This window comes from Limanda limanda, chromosome 20 (assembly GCF_963576545.1).
Source record: "Limanda limanda chromosome 20, fLimLim1.1, whole genome shotgun sequence".
In the NCBI taxonomy this organism is placed as follows: domain Eukaryota; kingdom Metazoa; phylum Chordata; class Actinopteri; order Pleuronectiformes; family Pleuronectidae; genus Limanda; species Limanda limanda.
In genome coordinates, this window is record NC_083655.1 from 7,627,965 (window position 1) to 7,644,236 (window position 16,272).

The following is a 16,272-nucleotide window of genomic DNA, read 5'->3' on the forward strand; positions in this document are numbered from 1 at the left end:
AAACCAGAAGTCAGACATCTTTTCTGAAAGAATCATTCAACAAAATACTTTTTATTGAACACTTTTACAGTGACAACACTTTACCCACACAATTATCTATAAGTTTGACACATTGGATCAACACAAGGTAGAAACATCAGCAGGAAACACATCCAGCAGCAGCAGCAAACGTTCTTCATTGTAAAGTTTCACGAAGTAAAAGTCAATAATGTGTGTTCCTGTCACACAAAGTTTATCACTTTCATAGAAAGAAGGCATTCAAATTAACTAGCAGCTGCTACGGAGCATGGAAAGAAAATTGGCAGAACATTAATATCATACTGCAGCTCTCACAAGTCCGGCAGAAACTTCTCAAAGATGAGTTCCAGAATTTGTTTAAAACTCTTTTTCTTGATGTAAAACTTCAACTAGCAGCAGAAGCATCTACAGTTCAGAAAGTGCTTTTTCCTCCAGATTCTACACATTCTCACCTGTGAAAAATCATTTCACATGTCTCCTTAAGCATCATATTGCAAAATCCTAAAGCTCTGGAGCAGAGATATATGATTCATATACAGTAAATAACCATCTCAGAGCAAATAAGGCCTTTAATGCGACGTCTAGGGCGATAAATACTCCATGTACTGGATGTTTGGTTCCTAAGTCAGGCAGAAAATCTTCCACTTCAGTCAAGTACTTCAATTTCATACTGATCACATTTTAAGTAAAGTTTAACATTCACTGACTAAATAAGTGCTTGAGTCGGTGTGCGGAGGAGAGACTGGAGTCAGGATTCAGTCAGTTTGAATTCAGTGCATACAGATGTGTAAAATAGATCACAGCTCAGTTCAGTTGATTTCAAGTAATGAATCAATAGCATTAGCACCGGTCTGAGTTACAGCAGCTCCTCTAAACGCAGCTCTCCGATCGGCTGCCTCCAGTAGCAGAAGGAGCTGAACTCTGGGCAGCTGAAGGTGGCGCTGTGCTCGGAGCTCCGCAGAGGAAACACGTGCTCCACCAGCTCGCTCAGCCGACTGTAACTACACGGAAACAACAACAGTAAAGATGAATAAATACTGAAACAAAAACACAGACTCCAGTGGTGATTCGGTACTTACGATGTCTTATTTCCTTTGGCTTGCTCGAGGATTAACTCCCCTCTGGGATTCACGGTGAATATCCGGCACACGGGCACACCCACCTGCTTGTAGGCAAAGACGTCCTAAAAACAGAAAGAAGAAAAAAGACAATAAGGATAGTTTTTCATTGTGGTTTGCAAATCCTTCACTTTTAAAACAATACAATCCGTAGAGGGGAAGGAGAAAAATGATTAAACATTTACACTGTCTCTGTTTCCGAAGGCTGCGTAGAAGGGATGCGTGTTTGGGAAGAACAGGTTCTTGATGTCGGTGAGACATTCGATCTTGAACTTCTCCGGCTTCTTCTCTATGACCTCTCTGACAAGAGAATTACAGATAAAGTGTTACAGACTCGGACGGCTTCATTTGAGTGGGTGGGCATCAAAAACATCCTCAAAGTAACCATTATAACCAGATATTACACGTTAAAAAATCTTAGAGAATAATTCTATTGTTGCATTAAAGTCTGAGGATTTTAAGAATTATTCAGGATGATGTAACAAGTAGTTTAGATTTAACTTATTTTTTGACATAAAAGCTTGACATTGCCTCTTTTTTTAGATCATATTTTGTTGACCTTAACCTTTGACCTTTAAGCTCCAACAGTTAATCACCTTGAGATAAACAACCTCAAAATGTTCACACCAGGTTTGGTGAAAATCTGTCTATGCATTGTAGAGTTATTTTGTACACACACATACACACACACACCGCCTGCTTCTGGCTTTAATAACACTACTGTTCTCTCCAGAGACCAGAGGATCCTGTCATGAATCATTTAATCTTTACTGCGTCTCATCCAGACGATGATGCTGCTCAGGGACGAGGTTTCCCACCTGTGGAAGGCGGAGAAGAGGCTGCTGGGGGACAGCATGAGGGGCCCCTGAGGCAGGAGGGTCCCCCGGTCGTTCACCCAGTGCAGATATCCCCGCGTCATGTCAGCCATGCCGATTGCTCGGGCCGAACAGTACAGGAACTTGTACCCGTTCCTGAAGAGGGAAGATAGTCATTGATAGATTAGATTTAATAGATCTGATTTGCCATCTTTATCATTTTTTGTTCACAGTCGTCGGTCTTACTCGTGCACTGAGTGGTAGAGCTTAGCGATGCCTTGGTGCGTCCAGTCTTTGCCAAGCTGAGGGAGAATCTGACCAAACACGTCGGATCTGTGGGAAGGAAAGGATCTGGGTGGTAAACATCATCTCATCCAGGGGGATATCACTGCCTCGGAATAGACTCGAAAAAACAGGTGTTGGATGTTCCCGTACTTGGTGATGGTGCCGTCGATGTCGGAGATGATGACCTTGTCGTCCCAGTTCCACAGGTAGATGGTTCCCACGCAGCGACACGTGCCCTGGTACTGCGTGGTGATGCTGAAGCTGACGTCGTTACGCCCGTCCCTGAGCTTCAGGCTGGACTGTGAGAGAAAACACTCAGAGTTTAGAAAAACAATCACCACAGCTTCTGCCTGTGGCCAGTTTTTAGCCAAAGTAAATGAGTCTCACTATCTGGTCAGAGGAGAGGCGGAGGGATTTCTTGTAGGAGGGACAAGGCGCAGGGTCCTCTGGCTGCTCACGCTCAGCAGGCATCAGAGCCGGTGCCGCGGCGCTGAGCTCTTTAGTCTCGTCATCGCTCGACCACTCGGATGCTTTGTGCCTGCGGGAGAGAGAGAACGCAGTCTGAAGCAGGACAAGTAGAGTACAGGAGTGATTTACAGTCAGCAGAGGGCAGCAGAGCTCAACGCCTATCTGAGGCTTTTTAGGTTTTATGTTTCATCTCATTGCTTTACTCTGAAAAAATTTTTAAATCCTTAAAGATATTGAGCTCAAAGCAAAAAGAAGAATCTGAATAGCTGCTTATGTGTAAATTGTTTTAGATATTGATGTTATTTCAGCCTGTGTGGCACGTTTACCCAACACTGTGTGTGTGTGTGTGTGTGTGTGTGTGTGTGTGTGTGTGTTTGTGTGTGTGTGTGTGTGTGTGTGTGTGTGTGTGTGTGTGTGTATGTGTTGCTGCTGACTCACTGTGTTTCTGGGGCCTGGTGCAGGGCTGGACTCTCCCTGGTCAGCGACTCCTGTCTCTCTAACTTTGTCTCTGTTGACGACTGAGGAGAGGAGGAGATGTTATCGTCCTTTTAATGACGTGACGTAAGAATCTATCGTTAAAATCAATGGGCAGTGAAATGCAAGATTTAAATTGGTCTTCACATAATGATGCAAATAAGGAGGAGGAATTTGTTGTAACGGCTCATTTGTGTCATATTTACAATGCAAATATACTTAAACAGTGTGGGATCTTACACACACACACACACACACACAGACAGAGTTGTGACTCATTACGCCGCCTGCAGATTATTGGCCGAGGCACACGTTTGATACCTGCTTCACGCTGCTCTTCCTCCAGAACCACCAGCGTCCGGACTTTTTTGGCATCTTCTCCTTCACCCAGGCCTCCTCTGTCGCCTGCAGGATAAAATTGATGTGTAAACAGACGTCATGTGCTGACGCAGGATAAAAGACACATCACACCAGAGGATACCTTGGGCAAGTTCTTCTGGAAAGCCTGCATGCTGAGTATCAACGGTGCTGCTAGAGTCCAGTTGTAATACCTGGAGGGAGAGAAAGCTTGTGAGCCGTGGTGTGCACTCAAATATAAACAAGTGAGAGTGAGGATTAGGGAGGAGGAAGCTTCACCTGTTTGCAATCCTCACCACCAGATTAGGATTATCAATGATCCCTGGATTCTCTACGAATTCGTTGTAGGTGATGATGTGCTCCATGAATTTTTCTGGAATAATTGAAACATAAAAGCCTCAATATGAACTAGAAAGTCAGTCAGCAGAGTGCAAACAGTCCAATAAAATTCAATATGCAATTCAGACTCATTAAATTCACACATTTTCAAAGATTTAAAGCTTAATTTGTCGCATTGAAATAAAGAAATAGAAATGTACACATGTAGATAAAAAGTTAAATGAACATATGTCACTAGAACGTAACGTGCAGGGCAGATTAAAGGGATTTAATGGAAATCCTTTTATTTTAAATCCCTGAAATACAAAATAACTTTGAACTTCCTGTATGAGAAATCAATCTAATAATAGCTTATAATACACATGATGAATTACCCTTAGGGATCTCAGAGTTTTCGCCCACGCCTCCGCACAGCGACAGCGTGACGTCGGGGAGGTCGCCGGCCGAGTCCGACAGACACTCGGTGCCGCTGTCCGCCGCGGCGCTGCCCACCGACTGTGGCGACTGAGACCCCGAGCGCCGCCCCATCTCCACCCAGTGCTTAGGAACCTGCTCGGACTCACTGGAAACACACACGCTCCAGTTTAACACGTTAAAGTCACCCAGTCTCAATGCTATGACTTATTTTTCACAGTTCAGCTTTATTCTTCAACCTGCTGGAGCTGATTCTCATCAAGCTTATTTTGAAGCAGCTATTTTAAGGTAGTAGTTTGAGGAAGTGAATACGACTTCATTGGTTTTTACCTCTTGGGGAAGTAGCGGGCGACCACATCCGGCTCGAGGGCGTTCAGGTCATCCAGGTAAATGTCTTCAGGGCCCTGATGCTGACTCCTCTTCCTCACGCCTGAGTGAAACGAAGACGAGTCTGCTGAGAAAACGCTGAATGCATTAGTTTCACTTCCCTTTTCGACTCAGGCCCAAACAGAAACCATATCCTTCCTGTCAACATTCACTCACACAACGCCTCTGTGTTGACAACCATCATGTAGACATTCAAATAACAATGCTTCTTCACTTCTTTGGACTAATTTATCCAAAATGCAACTTTTTTTTTGTAACATTTTCATATTCTCGTTTATAAATAAATAGATATACTGCATTATCTTGAGAAATTAGGACGAGGGTATTGCAACGTTTTCCATATGTTCCCTCTTTGGACACTTGTCCTTATATCTCTTTTCATTAAAGGTCATTTTTTGGTTTGCGTACCTCATTGTTTTTAGAAACCGAAGTGAGCTATGTTACCTCTCCTGCTGGACGAGGAGTCTGTGGGTTTGGACGAAGCTTCTGTCTCGACACAAACAGCGGCAGTGTCTCCGGCCGCTGTGCTGCCTCCGCTGGCAGCCGAGCGGCTCTCCCTGCGGCTGGGCGGCGAGGACGTCCACCGGGTCTTCCGCTCTTTTTTTGTGAGGGGGTCGGAGTTATTCGGACACGGCTCAGAGGTGAAACTGCTGCACACTGAATTTGAGAGGTCGGGTTGATGTTCATTGATGTTTGTGTCGTGCTGCGAAGCTCCAGCCGGCTGTGGTTTGATGGTGCGAGGCTCCGGTTTGACAATACTGCAGACGGGAAACGTGTCCCTCGCTCTTTCCCTCAACCCCTCCTCCATCTCTTCGGAGCTCAAGATAACCCTGAAATGTGTTTCCCCCAAGGGAGTGATGGTCAACACCTTTGGCACGGGTTTGTCCTTCTTGTTGACCTGAATGAAAGACAGTGCAGCACAAAGTAAAGCTTTAATATACAAGTAAAGCTTTAATATACGTTAATATAATATACGGTGGCGGTGGACTAGTGGCAGAAACTTGGACTGTGGGCAGAAAAGGTCTCTGGTTCGTCTCTGGTTTGTCTCTGGTTCGACTCCACAGAGAAACAACAAAAAGACGAACCTGGATTGATCTGTCCAAAAATCCAAGAGGATTCTCCCTACCCTGTCTAGTGCCCCTGAGCAAGGCACCTTACTCCCCTAACATCTGCTCCCCGGGCGCCGTACATGGCTGCCCACTGCTCTGTGTGTCCTGCACCAGATGGGTTAAAAGCAGAGGTTAAATTTTCCCTTGCATGAGTGTGCCTGTGCATGTCTGTGCATGTGTGTGGGATAAATAAATGTATCTTAAATCTTAAATCTTATATGTTTAGAGCCGAGTCCAGATCTGTGCCGTTACCCTGGTTGATTCTGGAAACTCCCCCCACGTCCACTGCATGTGGGACTCGGCCCTGTGCGAGCTCCCTGGCGACTTCACCATCAGCTCGGAGTCGCTCTTGGGCGACGAGGCCTCGGACGTCTCCCTGCTGCAGAAAAAAACACATTTTCACTGAGTCGGCTGTAACGGCCGGGTGGCAGTGAGTTGTTTTACTCTGCCCTGTCTGTTTTGATGGAGTGAATTTGAAATGTTGCTTCTTCTCTCTGCTTGTATGAACAGTGTAAATGTGTAGGTAGACAGCGTGTGGGGGGGTCGTACGTGGAGCAGGGGGACCAGTCGCCGTCGGAGAAGGGGTAGCTGTCCCACTCGAGGGCGCTGAGGGGGGAGTGTTGTTTGTGGTCGTTGCTGTTCATCGTGGAGAGAGAAGAGGGCCTGGAGACGGTAAACGATGAGATCAACAAAAGGTCCACAACAAAGAACAATAAACAATAGACTGTAAATAAAGATGGATGACGAGTCTCCACTTGTCGTGCACAAATCTGTCTGAACCGATTCAAGCCTGAGAGACAACTCGCTGAACCGGACAAGAATTAAATTTTTTGTGTCCGAGCCTGAACTAAGACTGTTGTTTTCCCTGATTTAGACTTTTTCGTTGTGTCCATATCCAATAATCTAACATAGAAGAGGCTGGGCTTATGAGGTTTTCTCCACCAGGGGGCGATCCAGGTGTTTTGGCTTCACCTTTATAAGAGATTCTAAGCAACCAACCTAACGTCTCCACTCACCGTCCGTTGTGTGCATTGAGCTCCTCGTCTGAACTGAGCTCACACAGCTCTGGCTCTGCGCCTGTGGTCGCTTGCTCCTCCTTGCGTGGCTCGGCTTTGTGCTTCCTCCGGCGCCTCTTCTTCTTCTTGCCTCCTGAGCTGGAGCAGGCCTGGATGTTTCCAGAGGCCGGGTCGTCCGGACTCAGACCGATCTCCGCTGCTGATCCACCACCTCTGGGCTCTCTGCTCCGGAACGGAAGCTCCTCCGTGGGGATGGGCGAGGTCACCAGGTGGGCCGGGACGATGTCCTGTGTCGGGGAAGGAGACGTGAATCAACGTGATTGATTTCTACGAGTGATAATCTTCATTATAACCACCTACTGTACAGAACTCACATTGTGCTCCTGAACAAAAAAGGCCTCTCCGTTGTCTCCCAGCTTCATTTGTAGCTCCACAGGTTCTCCATTGATTTCTATGTCAATCTGCAGAGTCAAGCAAATACACTTGGTGATAACAGTTGATGTGCTGCAAACAAGAACACGTGATTTCCGTCTGCTCTGTCCGTTTTCCTGTTGTTGTGAATGTGTTGATCCGACAAGCTCCTGCTACATTCGTCTTATCTGAACCAGACTCTGGAAAATATCCAGACCCATTTTTTCAGCCATTCTCCTGAGTTCACGTCTGAAAATAACTTGACACTTGCCAGGTCACCATGTTCTCCTCAGTTGGCCTCAGGTTTTAAACAAGCATGTATGAGGTGTTAAAGCACCTTAGGAATGTGTACAATACGGTTTGTAGATAAAACTGTGCCACAGATTTACAGGAAGAATTAGAGTTAATCCACAGAGAAAAACAGGGAACAGCTTGTACCACAACTTCTGTCCCTGGATTTAACAAACTGGGGTTTTCTCTGAATTGGTTTAAAAACAAGTCGAAGTATTACTGAAAAAAGAGAATTGGTCACCAGCTTGAAAAAATTTGTGACACACAAATGATTTAAGTTCTTTCAAATCAGAGTTATCAATTGTGTTAATATAACTTGTCAACTTAAATTTGAACAAAGCTAATTGATTTGTGTGTTACTAACTGGAATGATTTCTTCTAAGTTGGGAAACAATTTTCTTTTTTTCAGTATGATTTGTGTGCACAACGATTTATTGGTTAATCGATAAAAAATTTACCAACATGAAGTTTTCACAGACATATCGTAATTAATGTGGTCAGTATGAAAACTTTAATTTATAGAGTAAACGATGCATAAAATATGAGCATTTATGTTTATACTATAGTTTTTGGTTAATTTTTACTATATTCGCATCGGCTCATATAATTCTTATCGCTCTCTAGTGCACAGAAAAGTCTCCTTCAACCTTTTAATTATCAGAAAGTTTGTGAAATTAATCACAATTGACATTTAATTAGAGGTAAAGATAAGGTTTAACTCTTCCTGGTTGTTTCCACTCAGTGACACAGGATGTTTTTGAGCCCACAGGCTTTTCAGAGTCTTATCTGTGACTGTTTGCTGCTCGGCCTGTCTCCGTGCTCGGCTGTGGCAGATAAGACTCTCCTGTGAGACACTCGTCTTCAATGGGATGAATCTTAACAAGGTGGGAGGACAGTAAGAGGGTAAGTTGAGATTTAGCCTGTTTGTCCCACCACCGCAGGGACGACTACACACAGAGGATATAAATAGAGCGAGAGGGCGACCTGCTCCAGTGAGAAGCAGAGCGACGGAAATAGTTCAAGCGTCACAGATTTACTTCCTGTCCTCAGGCACCTGAGTCTGTTTTGCCTGGAGGACTGAAATCTGACAGTGTGCAGCTATTGATAAATAAATAAATGATGGAGCTTTTTTAGATTTAAGTGGTTGCCCAATTAATTAGGTATTACTTATCTCCAGTTAATCCTCCTTAATCTGCAGAAAGCCAGATTTGCACAGAGACAACAGGTTCTGATTATTCATATAAAACTGGTTGTAAGAAAATGCAATAATTAATTATTATGTTGATAACAAATAATAAAGTGTTATTGTTTCCCTTCTACGAAATGTTGGCTCACCGCTTTCTCCCTGGAGCGCAGCACTCCCAGTTTACCGAAGCGGACGTGGAAGGGGGAACACTGGAACGTCCCGTCGGGCTGTCGCACCACGACCACGTCGATGCAGCCGGACAGAGTCGCCTGATTAATCCCCTTGTACAGCTCCTTTACTGTCACCAGCACCTGGCCCGCCAGCTGCCCCACGAAGTTCATGGTGTCCACCTGTCCACAAACACACCTGAATTACCTGAAGGATAAAACATCACTGTTGTCCAGAGTAGTCTGCAAAAAAAAGTCAAGCTGGTCCCTAAACGCAGCGGTTCTCTCCCATTTTCCTCAAAAGAGAGCTGAGCTGATCAGGTCCTTGAATGCAGAGACACATCGCAGAGGAGCTGCAGAGGAGACACTCAGTGTTTCTGTCTCAACAAAGAAGACATAGACAAGCAGCTTAGGTCGATAGGAGACTTTAGAATACCTGTAGGTGTGAATGTTTCTTTCTGTGTGTCGGGCCCTGTGGTGGAGTGGAGATCTGTCCAGGGTGAAGCCCAAATTTTGTGGTTAAATGTTTTTTGGCTTTGAACATATCAGAATAGGCAGATTTTAATCTTTGTGGTTTAACAAATAGGCTAAAAGGATTTGAATGTGCTGTAAATACTTGCTTTTTGCATTTATTTTAGGGCTGGGCAAGTTAACTCGTTTTAATCGAGTTAACTCAAGTGATGAGTTAACTCGATTAATTATTTTATCTCGCATTAACTCAGGTTTGATTATTTATTGTTTTATTGTGAAAGTCAGGCTTTTATTTTGTGAAAGTCTGTTGCTGACTGCTGCAGAACAGGAAAAAAGAAAATAATTGGCGGATAAACAATCGAGTTAACTCATCACTTGAGTTAACTCGATTAAAACGAGTTAACTTGCCCAGCCCTAATTTATTTATGATTCAGGGAATCTAAACATAAAGCCAAAGCAAATCTGTGATGGACAAAGACTTATGGATTTAAACATGAAAGTTTGAGTCCTCGTCGACTGAATGATGATAAAAACAGAATCTGTGCATCCTCCACACAGCTGTGATCAGTGTACGGGGACGGATGTGGTTGAACCTGATCCTCGTCAACCTCGACTTTCAGAATCGTTCTCAGTGTCTTTCCTGGATGTCACGTTATATTTTCATGTTATGTCTCGAGCATTTTAATGTTTATTACGTCATGTTATCATCCAAAGCAATTTATGACATAGAGACATCTTTTCATGTCAGTGGTTTCTAGATGACAGGTATTTTTTACCCCCCTGTGTATGTGTGTGTGTGTGTGTGTGTGTGTGTGTGTGTGTGTGTGTGTGTGTGTGTGTTTCAGTATTGAACACAATGGACTAAATCGGAGCTGCATACCAGCTGATGGACTTTGACACCATTCAGTTTCTATGACTGGCAGCTTCTGCACAAGCTAAACTCGAATGAACTTAGAGGACGGACGCAAAGAGAAAATACAAAATAAACCGTCTGCTGAAAGTAACCGACACTAAATTATATCCACCACAATGTGACCATGTACAGTAAGACTGGTCACTATGGCAACGGATACCATGATGGAGAAGTTTCTACCACAACATGTGGTTCAGCTCATATAAAGGTTTCAGTTTCATTTGACATCACTGTGTCTAGTTGCAAATAAATCAGGGTAACAGCTCTATGGTAACATAATTGGTGTGTGTGGTAAAGTAGTTTGATTTGTAAAACATTTACAGGTATTTCACTCATTGGATAAGACTATAAAAAACATCCCATAATAGCATTTCACATAATTTAATATGATCTGCGGCGGTTCAGTGTTTAGGTGACAGGGTTAGAAAGTGATTGGTTTCATATTTGTTGTTTTGAATGTCAAAGACGTCACATTGGGAAACTGTGAGACTTATTTTTTCTCATTTGTTTCGACTAAACAATATTCATTAATCCAACAATAATCCGCAGATTAATCAATGATTAAAATCCCTGTTAGCAGCCCTATCAGATACTTTTATCACCAGATTGTTAGAGGAAAACTGTGAACGCTTCAAATAGATTCCTACTAAAACATCCAGTTGGACATTTATCATTATAAAGCGCAAATGATAATAATGGCCCAGACTTAAAAAGTCCCAAACTCACCAGAGTCCAGGAGGACTTCCGATGCAGCTGCTGCTTCTCTATGGGAAACCGCTCCGAGAGCTCCATGTGTCCCCAACAAGATCTAACAGGAACCCTGGCTCAGGAACCCTGGATCTGGTCTGCGTGGACCGTCCTCAGCCTCCCTGCTCCTGCTCCAAACGTCCCACAACCTCTCTAACCCCACAGCCACAGCACTACCCCCCCCCCCCCCCCCCCCCCGTCTGAGCCCTTACTTAACCCCTCTCTCTGAGGTGGGGACCACTGCCACTCAAACCCACTGAGGGAGTTAGACTGGAGGAGGCTGGATATATAGGTATATGACTCATACTGTAAATAAAGAAGGACGACATGACTGCTGCCTGTCAAGTGAAGCCAACTCATTGCTGTCGCCCCCTGGTGGCTGTCTGCAGTATGAGTCATTAACCCTGTCTCCTCCATGTTAGTTGATGGGACATGGAACACACGACAAGGTCAAAATACATGTCAAATTAATTTTATTAAATTGGTTTGTGTCATTTGAGGTTGTTCTTATCACACCCATCGATATGTTCAGGTGTTTTGAGTTTGGTTTAAATTGGTTATTTGATGCTATAAAATTCGGGGGAAACAACATAATTGACAGCTGAGACCGACTTTTAATTGGTTGAGCTTGATGTTGCAAGAGTTTAAATCTTCAACACATAAACTGATCTCCATGGATACAGTATAATTATAATATGATGATAAAAAGATGACAGAGATCCTAAACTTGACAGATCCCGGTTCCTTATCGAGCCAGAGTTTTGAGGACGAATCAAGCACAACCAGTTCTCATCCACACGACTCATGACACTCCCTGTTTGGAAAGAGGGGACCTTAGAGAGGTGTTAATCCTGTTCACTGGATTAGGACTAATCTAGCTTTCCCTGTCTCTGCACGTTTCTCCTGCTCCAAGCGTCAAAGTGTCCAACGTGAGCCTGCGTCAGCCAGGGTTTCGTGTCACTGATGTTTTCATTTCAGGCATAAATACCAAACAAATCAAATAAGTACCACAGGGTTTGACTCAACTGTATATTTAGGATCCAGATAAGGAAGCAACTAACGATTCATTTCAGTTTTAATTATTTTCTTTTAAAAAATGTGAAAAAAATGTCCCAGCTCAAATCTAGAAAATGGCAAATTTAAAGAGAGGCTGGTCAATAAAAAAATATCAGCAATTGTCCAAATATAAATATAAAACACAACTTGTCAAATGTTTTTCTGTTTATCAAGTTTTTAATTCTCTGCTAATAAAGAAGAGTATACAATCACAACCTTCACTCAGGGGCAACAATCGGTCTTTACACTTATGTAATGTGACACTTATCTTGATAATTATGACTGATATTCAAATGATGGTATACTTTTTGGCCATATTGCTCAGCCCTGGTTTAAAATAATAAGAAGCAAAGTAGCGTATACAAAAAAAATTGGTTCCTCCAATAACTTTGAATTCACTTCAGTTGACAAAACCATAATAAATTCTCAGAAATTAGAATTTGACCTTTATCGACATATATGAAAATCTTTATCTCGATAAAGTATTTGAAGTCATATCATTCAGCTGCAGCTAAAAGTGAAGCAGCAAATCCTCACCACTTAGAATATATATATTATATATTAAAATAGCTCATACAGTGAATCAGTTATTAAAATGATAGCAACAGAGTTACAACACCATAAATCTCAGTAAATATTTGACTCTCATATCCCAGATCATATGTGAGGCAGTATTGTTAATGTGTTCATCTCTTAAATCCGAGTTCAGGCTACTGTTAAACACATCCGAGCAACAATCATCCCCACAGAATCTGAGGTTCAAGATATATTTAAACTGCTCCACAGCCTAACGTGCACCTGTAGATGATGTTAATGTGACTTTATCTTAAGATTGGTCATTGGAACCTGCAGGTTTCCACAGATATGATGCGTTCAGGGACACAAAACAATCTTTTCATAGAAACAGAAAGAGAAACATTGCACATTCATAATTTGCTTTTGTAAAAACAATGTTTCCTCTCTCGGGCTCACCGCTAATTTCCGCTCTCGCTTCTTCACATGCGATGTTCACGATCACACAGGAAACTTTAACAAGCACCAACTCAGAGTCTAAGTTATTAATATTATTATATGTACGTATATAGAGGATAATGAGAGTTAAAATGATCGTACCTGCAACAGCAGCAGTCGCTCTATCTCTCTGTCTATTCTGTCTCTGTCTCTCTCTCTCTCTCGCCCTCGCTCTCTCTCTCGCCTCTCTCTCTCTCTCTCTCTCTCTCTCTCTCTCTCTCTCTCTCTCTCTCTCTCTCTCTCTCTCTCTCTCTCTCTCTCTCTCTCGCCCTCTCTCTCTCCCTCTCTCTCTCTCTCTCTCTCTCTCTCTCTCTCTCTCTCTCTCTCTCTCTCTCTCTCTCTCTCTCTCTCTCTCTCTCTCTCTCTCTGCTGCTGAAGCCGCCGCACCACGTGACCGCGCACCGCTCAGCCTGCACGTGATCATCCTGCACCTCCCACACTAAAGTTCATTATCAGAGTTGCAATGTACATGTATATAGTTATAATATAGTTTTACAACGTACTGCCACTTGTTATTGTTTGTGTGCTGAAGGTTGAGCTTGTTTTATTGTGGTAACCTTGTCAGCACTTTGGACATGGGCCAAATTAAAAAGGTCAAAGTAGCCAACGTGTTAAATTAAGGGTTTCTGGTTCATTTTAAATATTAATTATCACACAGTGTTTTTTATTTACTTATTTATTTGATACTGTAAAAAGGGGGGGCGGGCATCATGATTGATCGCTGAGACGATGGTCCACAGATCAAATATGAATCATGTATAAAATAACATATATATGTATAAATATATTTTTCAGTCAGTTATTATAATAACTTAATGGAACAAAGTTAATTTGCTACCTTCTCCGTTCTGGGGTCAGAGGTCGGCTCCAGCAGCAGAGCAGCAGCAGCCCTGCAGACGCTGGAGGATTTCCAGGGATTTGCTCCTGCACAGCTCAACAGGGCGGAACATTTCCACAACACAGGTTTTGGTTGAGCCTGAATCGTCAGCTCCAGGACCGAGCGTCACCAGATAAATGAGCACGAAGAGGAAGAAAGAAAGTGACCCATCCACTGGCTCTGGAAGGGGAAGTATCATTTCTTCATGGGCAGCTGAGTCACAGAATATAGATTCAGGAACTCATTGACGTGTGTGACATTAACACATCTTATCCGTTCAGTTTCGATATGTCTGTGCAATGTCAACATCTTCCCTTCTGCATATATTATTTAATATTTCTGTGTTTATATTGCATGTTTACTTTTTATGCCTCAGTGCCGGTGACAACCAGCGGTATAATAAAGTCAGATTATTTTGAACATGATATCTCAAGAACACCTCAAAGGCAATGTCACAAACTGAAGTTTAAGGTCACGATGACCTAAAAAAATCATGTTTGTTAATGTAATTCCAATAATGTATTACTTTTTACTCATGCTTCCTATTTTGATCTTCCCCTTTCTTGCTAAAATACACCGCAAGTGATTTGCTCTGATACAGTAAATTGTTTTACGAAACTAATTTGGAATTAAAATAAGCTTCAGTAAAGCAGAAGTATTTGTATAAACCGTAAAACACCAAATCTCGACATGCATAAACACGTGTGAGGGTTTGAGGGGCAGCAGTTCTTCTTGCAGCTTCATGATCTTAACTGAACCCCTGAAACTTTTTACACTTGTGGATTTGAATCAATTCTGCTCTGTTTCACCTGAAGAATTTCTCCTGTTTGCTTTGTTCTTCCCTCCGACAGGAGAGTGTTGCGCCTCTTTAATCCTCTGAGCCTGTGCATTCTCAAATCTCATTTTAAACACCATAAACCAAAAAGTGTGATGAGTTCAATCCAGACATATTTTTAACAGTTTCTTTATTCAAACAAATAGGAAAAGGATAAAACTGTAAGATAAAAATCCAGATCAAAAAGACTTGAAAAACAGTAGAAACAGTCTGTGACATGATCAAAGTTGTGATCACTGAAAACACAACTATCACAGTGGACATGAAACTGCACATCAAACTTGTAGATAATATATATATGTAAAGGTAAATAAGGTAAATAAGTAAATAATGCTTGACTCATTCACTCCGGCTGGATCCTCTCAGCCTCTGGTTGGTCGGCTAAATCTGAAGCTTTTGTTTCTGCAGCGGCTTCGACTTTCATCTTATTCTTCTGCTCCTCCGGTTCCTCACTTTTTCTCTCCTTTTTCTCTTCCTTCATTTTCACAGGGGGCGTCTTAGCTATAGATTATGCAGGTGAACAATCATTAGTTAATATGTCACACACACACACACACACACACACACACACACACACACACACACACACACACACACACACACACACACACACACAGATATGAAACTGTTTCATTCCCTCTCACCCTTTCGCTTTTGCATCTCTATCTTTTCCTGGGGAGTGTTTGGGCCAAACACCACATTTCCCTCCGGGTCGGTCCAGTATGATGTCACACCCTGGTCTGGTGTCCCCTCTGTTGTCTCCAGCTGAAAGAGGAAAACGTGAGATCAGAAACAAATAAGCAAACTCAATCAGTCAAAGAATTGTGGGCGACTACTTACCCATGAAGTGCAATGAGGGCAGAGCTATCACTGTTCGTCAAAATAAGCCATTTGAGCACAGTAAAAACAAGAATCTTGCATAAAATAAGTCATCTAGCCATGTGACTTCATTTGATTTTTAAGAGTGTATTTTTCAGATATCTCTTTGAAACAGATTTTCTTAATTTTCCAAATGAAGGGTCTTAGAATACACTGTATTATATGGTGTATAAATTTAGGAAGCCCTCTGGGACAATTTTTTTATTTTGACCTAAATGACCAAATTTCGATAAGTCAGTTTGCCCACACACACGTTTAGACCATTTACTGTTTAAAAGACAATATTATAATCATATTGTGATTATTAATTTATATTTTAATGCTAAATCAAGTGTTCCTCAGTTTACATATTATTTAATCTCCCTAATACAATTTCCACCAGAAGCAGATTTAGACACTGAGGCCTCCATCATGATAAAAGTTACATGATAAGACAAATAAGATGAATAAACTCTACATAATGCAATCTGAGATGTATTTGTTACATCTACCCTGTCTGGGAAATTCCCACATGTTCCAAACCAAATGTCCTCAGTTTCACAGACTTCCTGCAGAGATTTGTCGTCTATAGAAGAAGAACTTTGTCGTGAGAACTCGTGCCCCTTTAACTCTGTGTGTTATTAGAGCT

General features: G+C 42.4%; 1 protein-coding gene across 1 annotated transcript; it reads right to left on the minus strand.

The window, feature by feature from the left end:
* Positions 1 to 45: 45 nt before the first annotated feature.
* LOC133027094 (phosphatidate phosphatase LPIN2-like) lies at positions 46 to 13,178 on the minus strand. Its single transcript, XM_061094120.1, has 20 exons — positions 13,156 to 13,178; positions 8,838 to 9,038; positions 7,175 to 7,261; positions 6,801 to 7,087; positions 6,334 to 6,447; positions 6,037 to 6,163; positions 5,120 to 5,573; positions 4,619 to 4,742; positions 4,249 to 4,436; positions 3,815 to 3,908; positions 3,660 to 3,729; positions 3,500 to 3,583; positions 3,143 to 3,222; positions 2,624 to 2,774; positions 2,387 to 2,535; positions 2,198 to 2,284; positions 1,955 to 2,107; positions 1,322 to 1,436; positions 1,098 to 1,201; positions 46 to 1,019 (listed from the first exon to the last, which is right to left on the minus strand). Exons 2-20 carry the CDS (start codon positions 9,027 to 9,029, stop codon positions 875 to 877), a joined length of 2,805 nt encoding a protein of 934 aa, XP_060950103.1. The 5' UTR covers positions 9,030 to 9,038; positions 13,156 to 13,178; the 3' UTR covers positions 46 to 874.
* Positions 13,179 to 16,272: the final 3,094 nt, after the last annotated feature.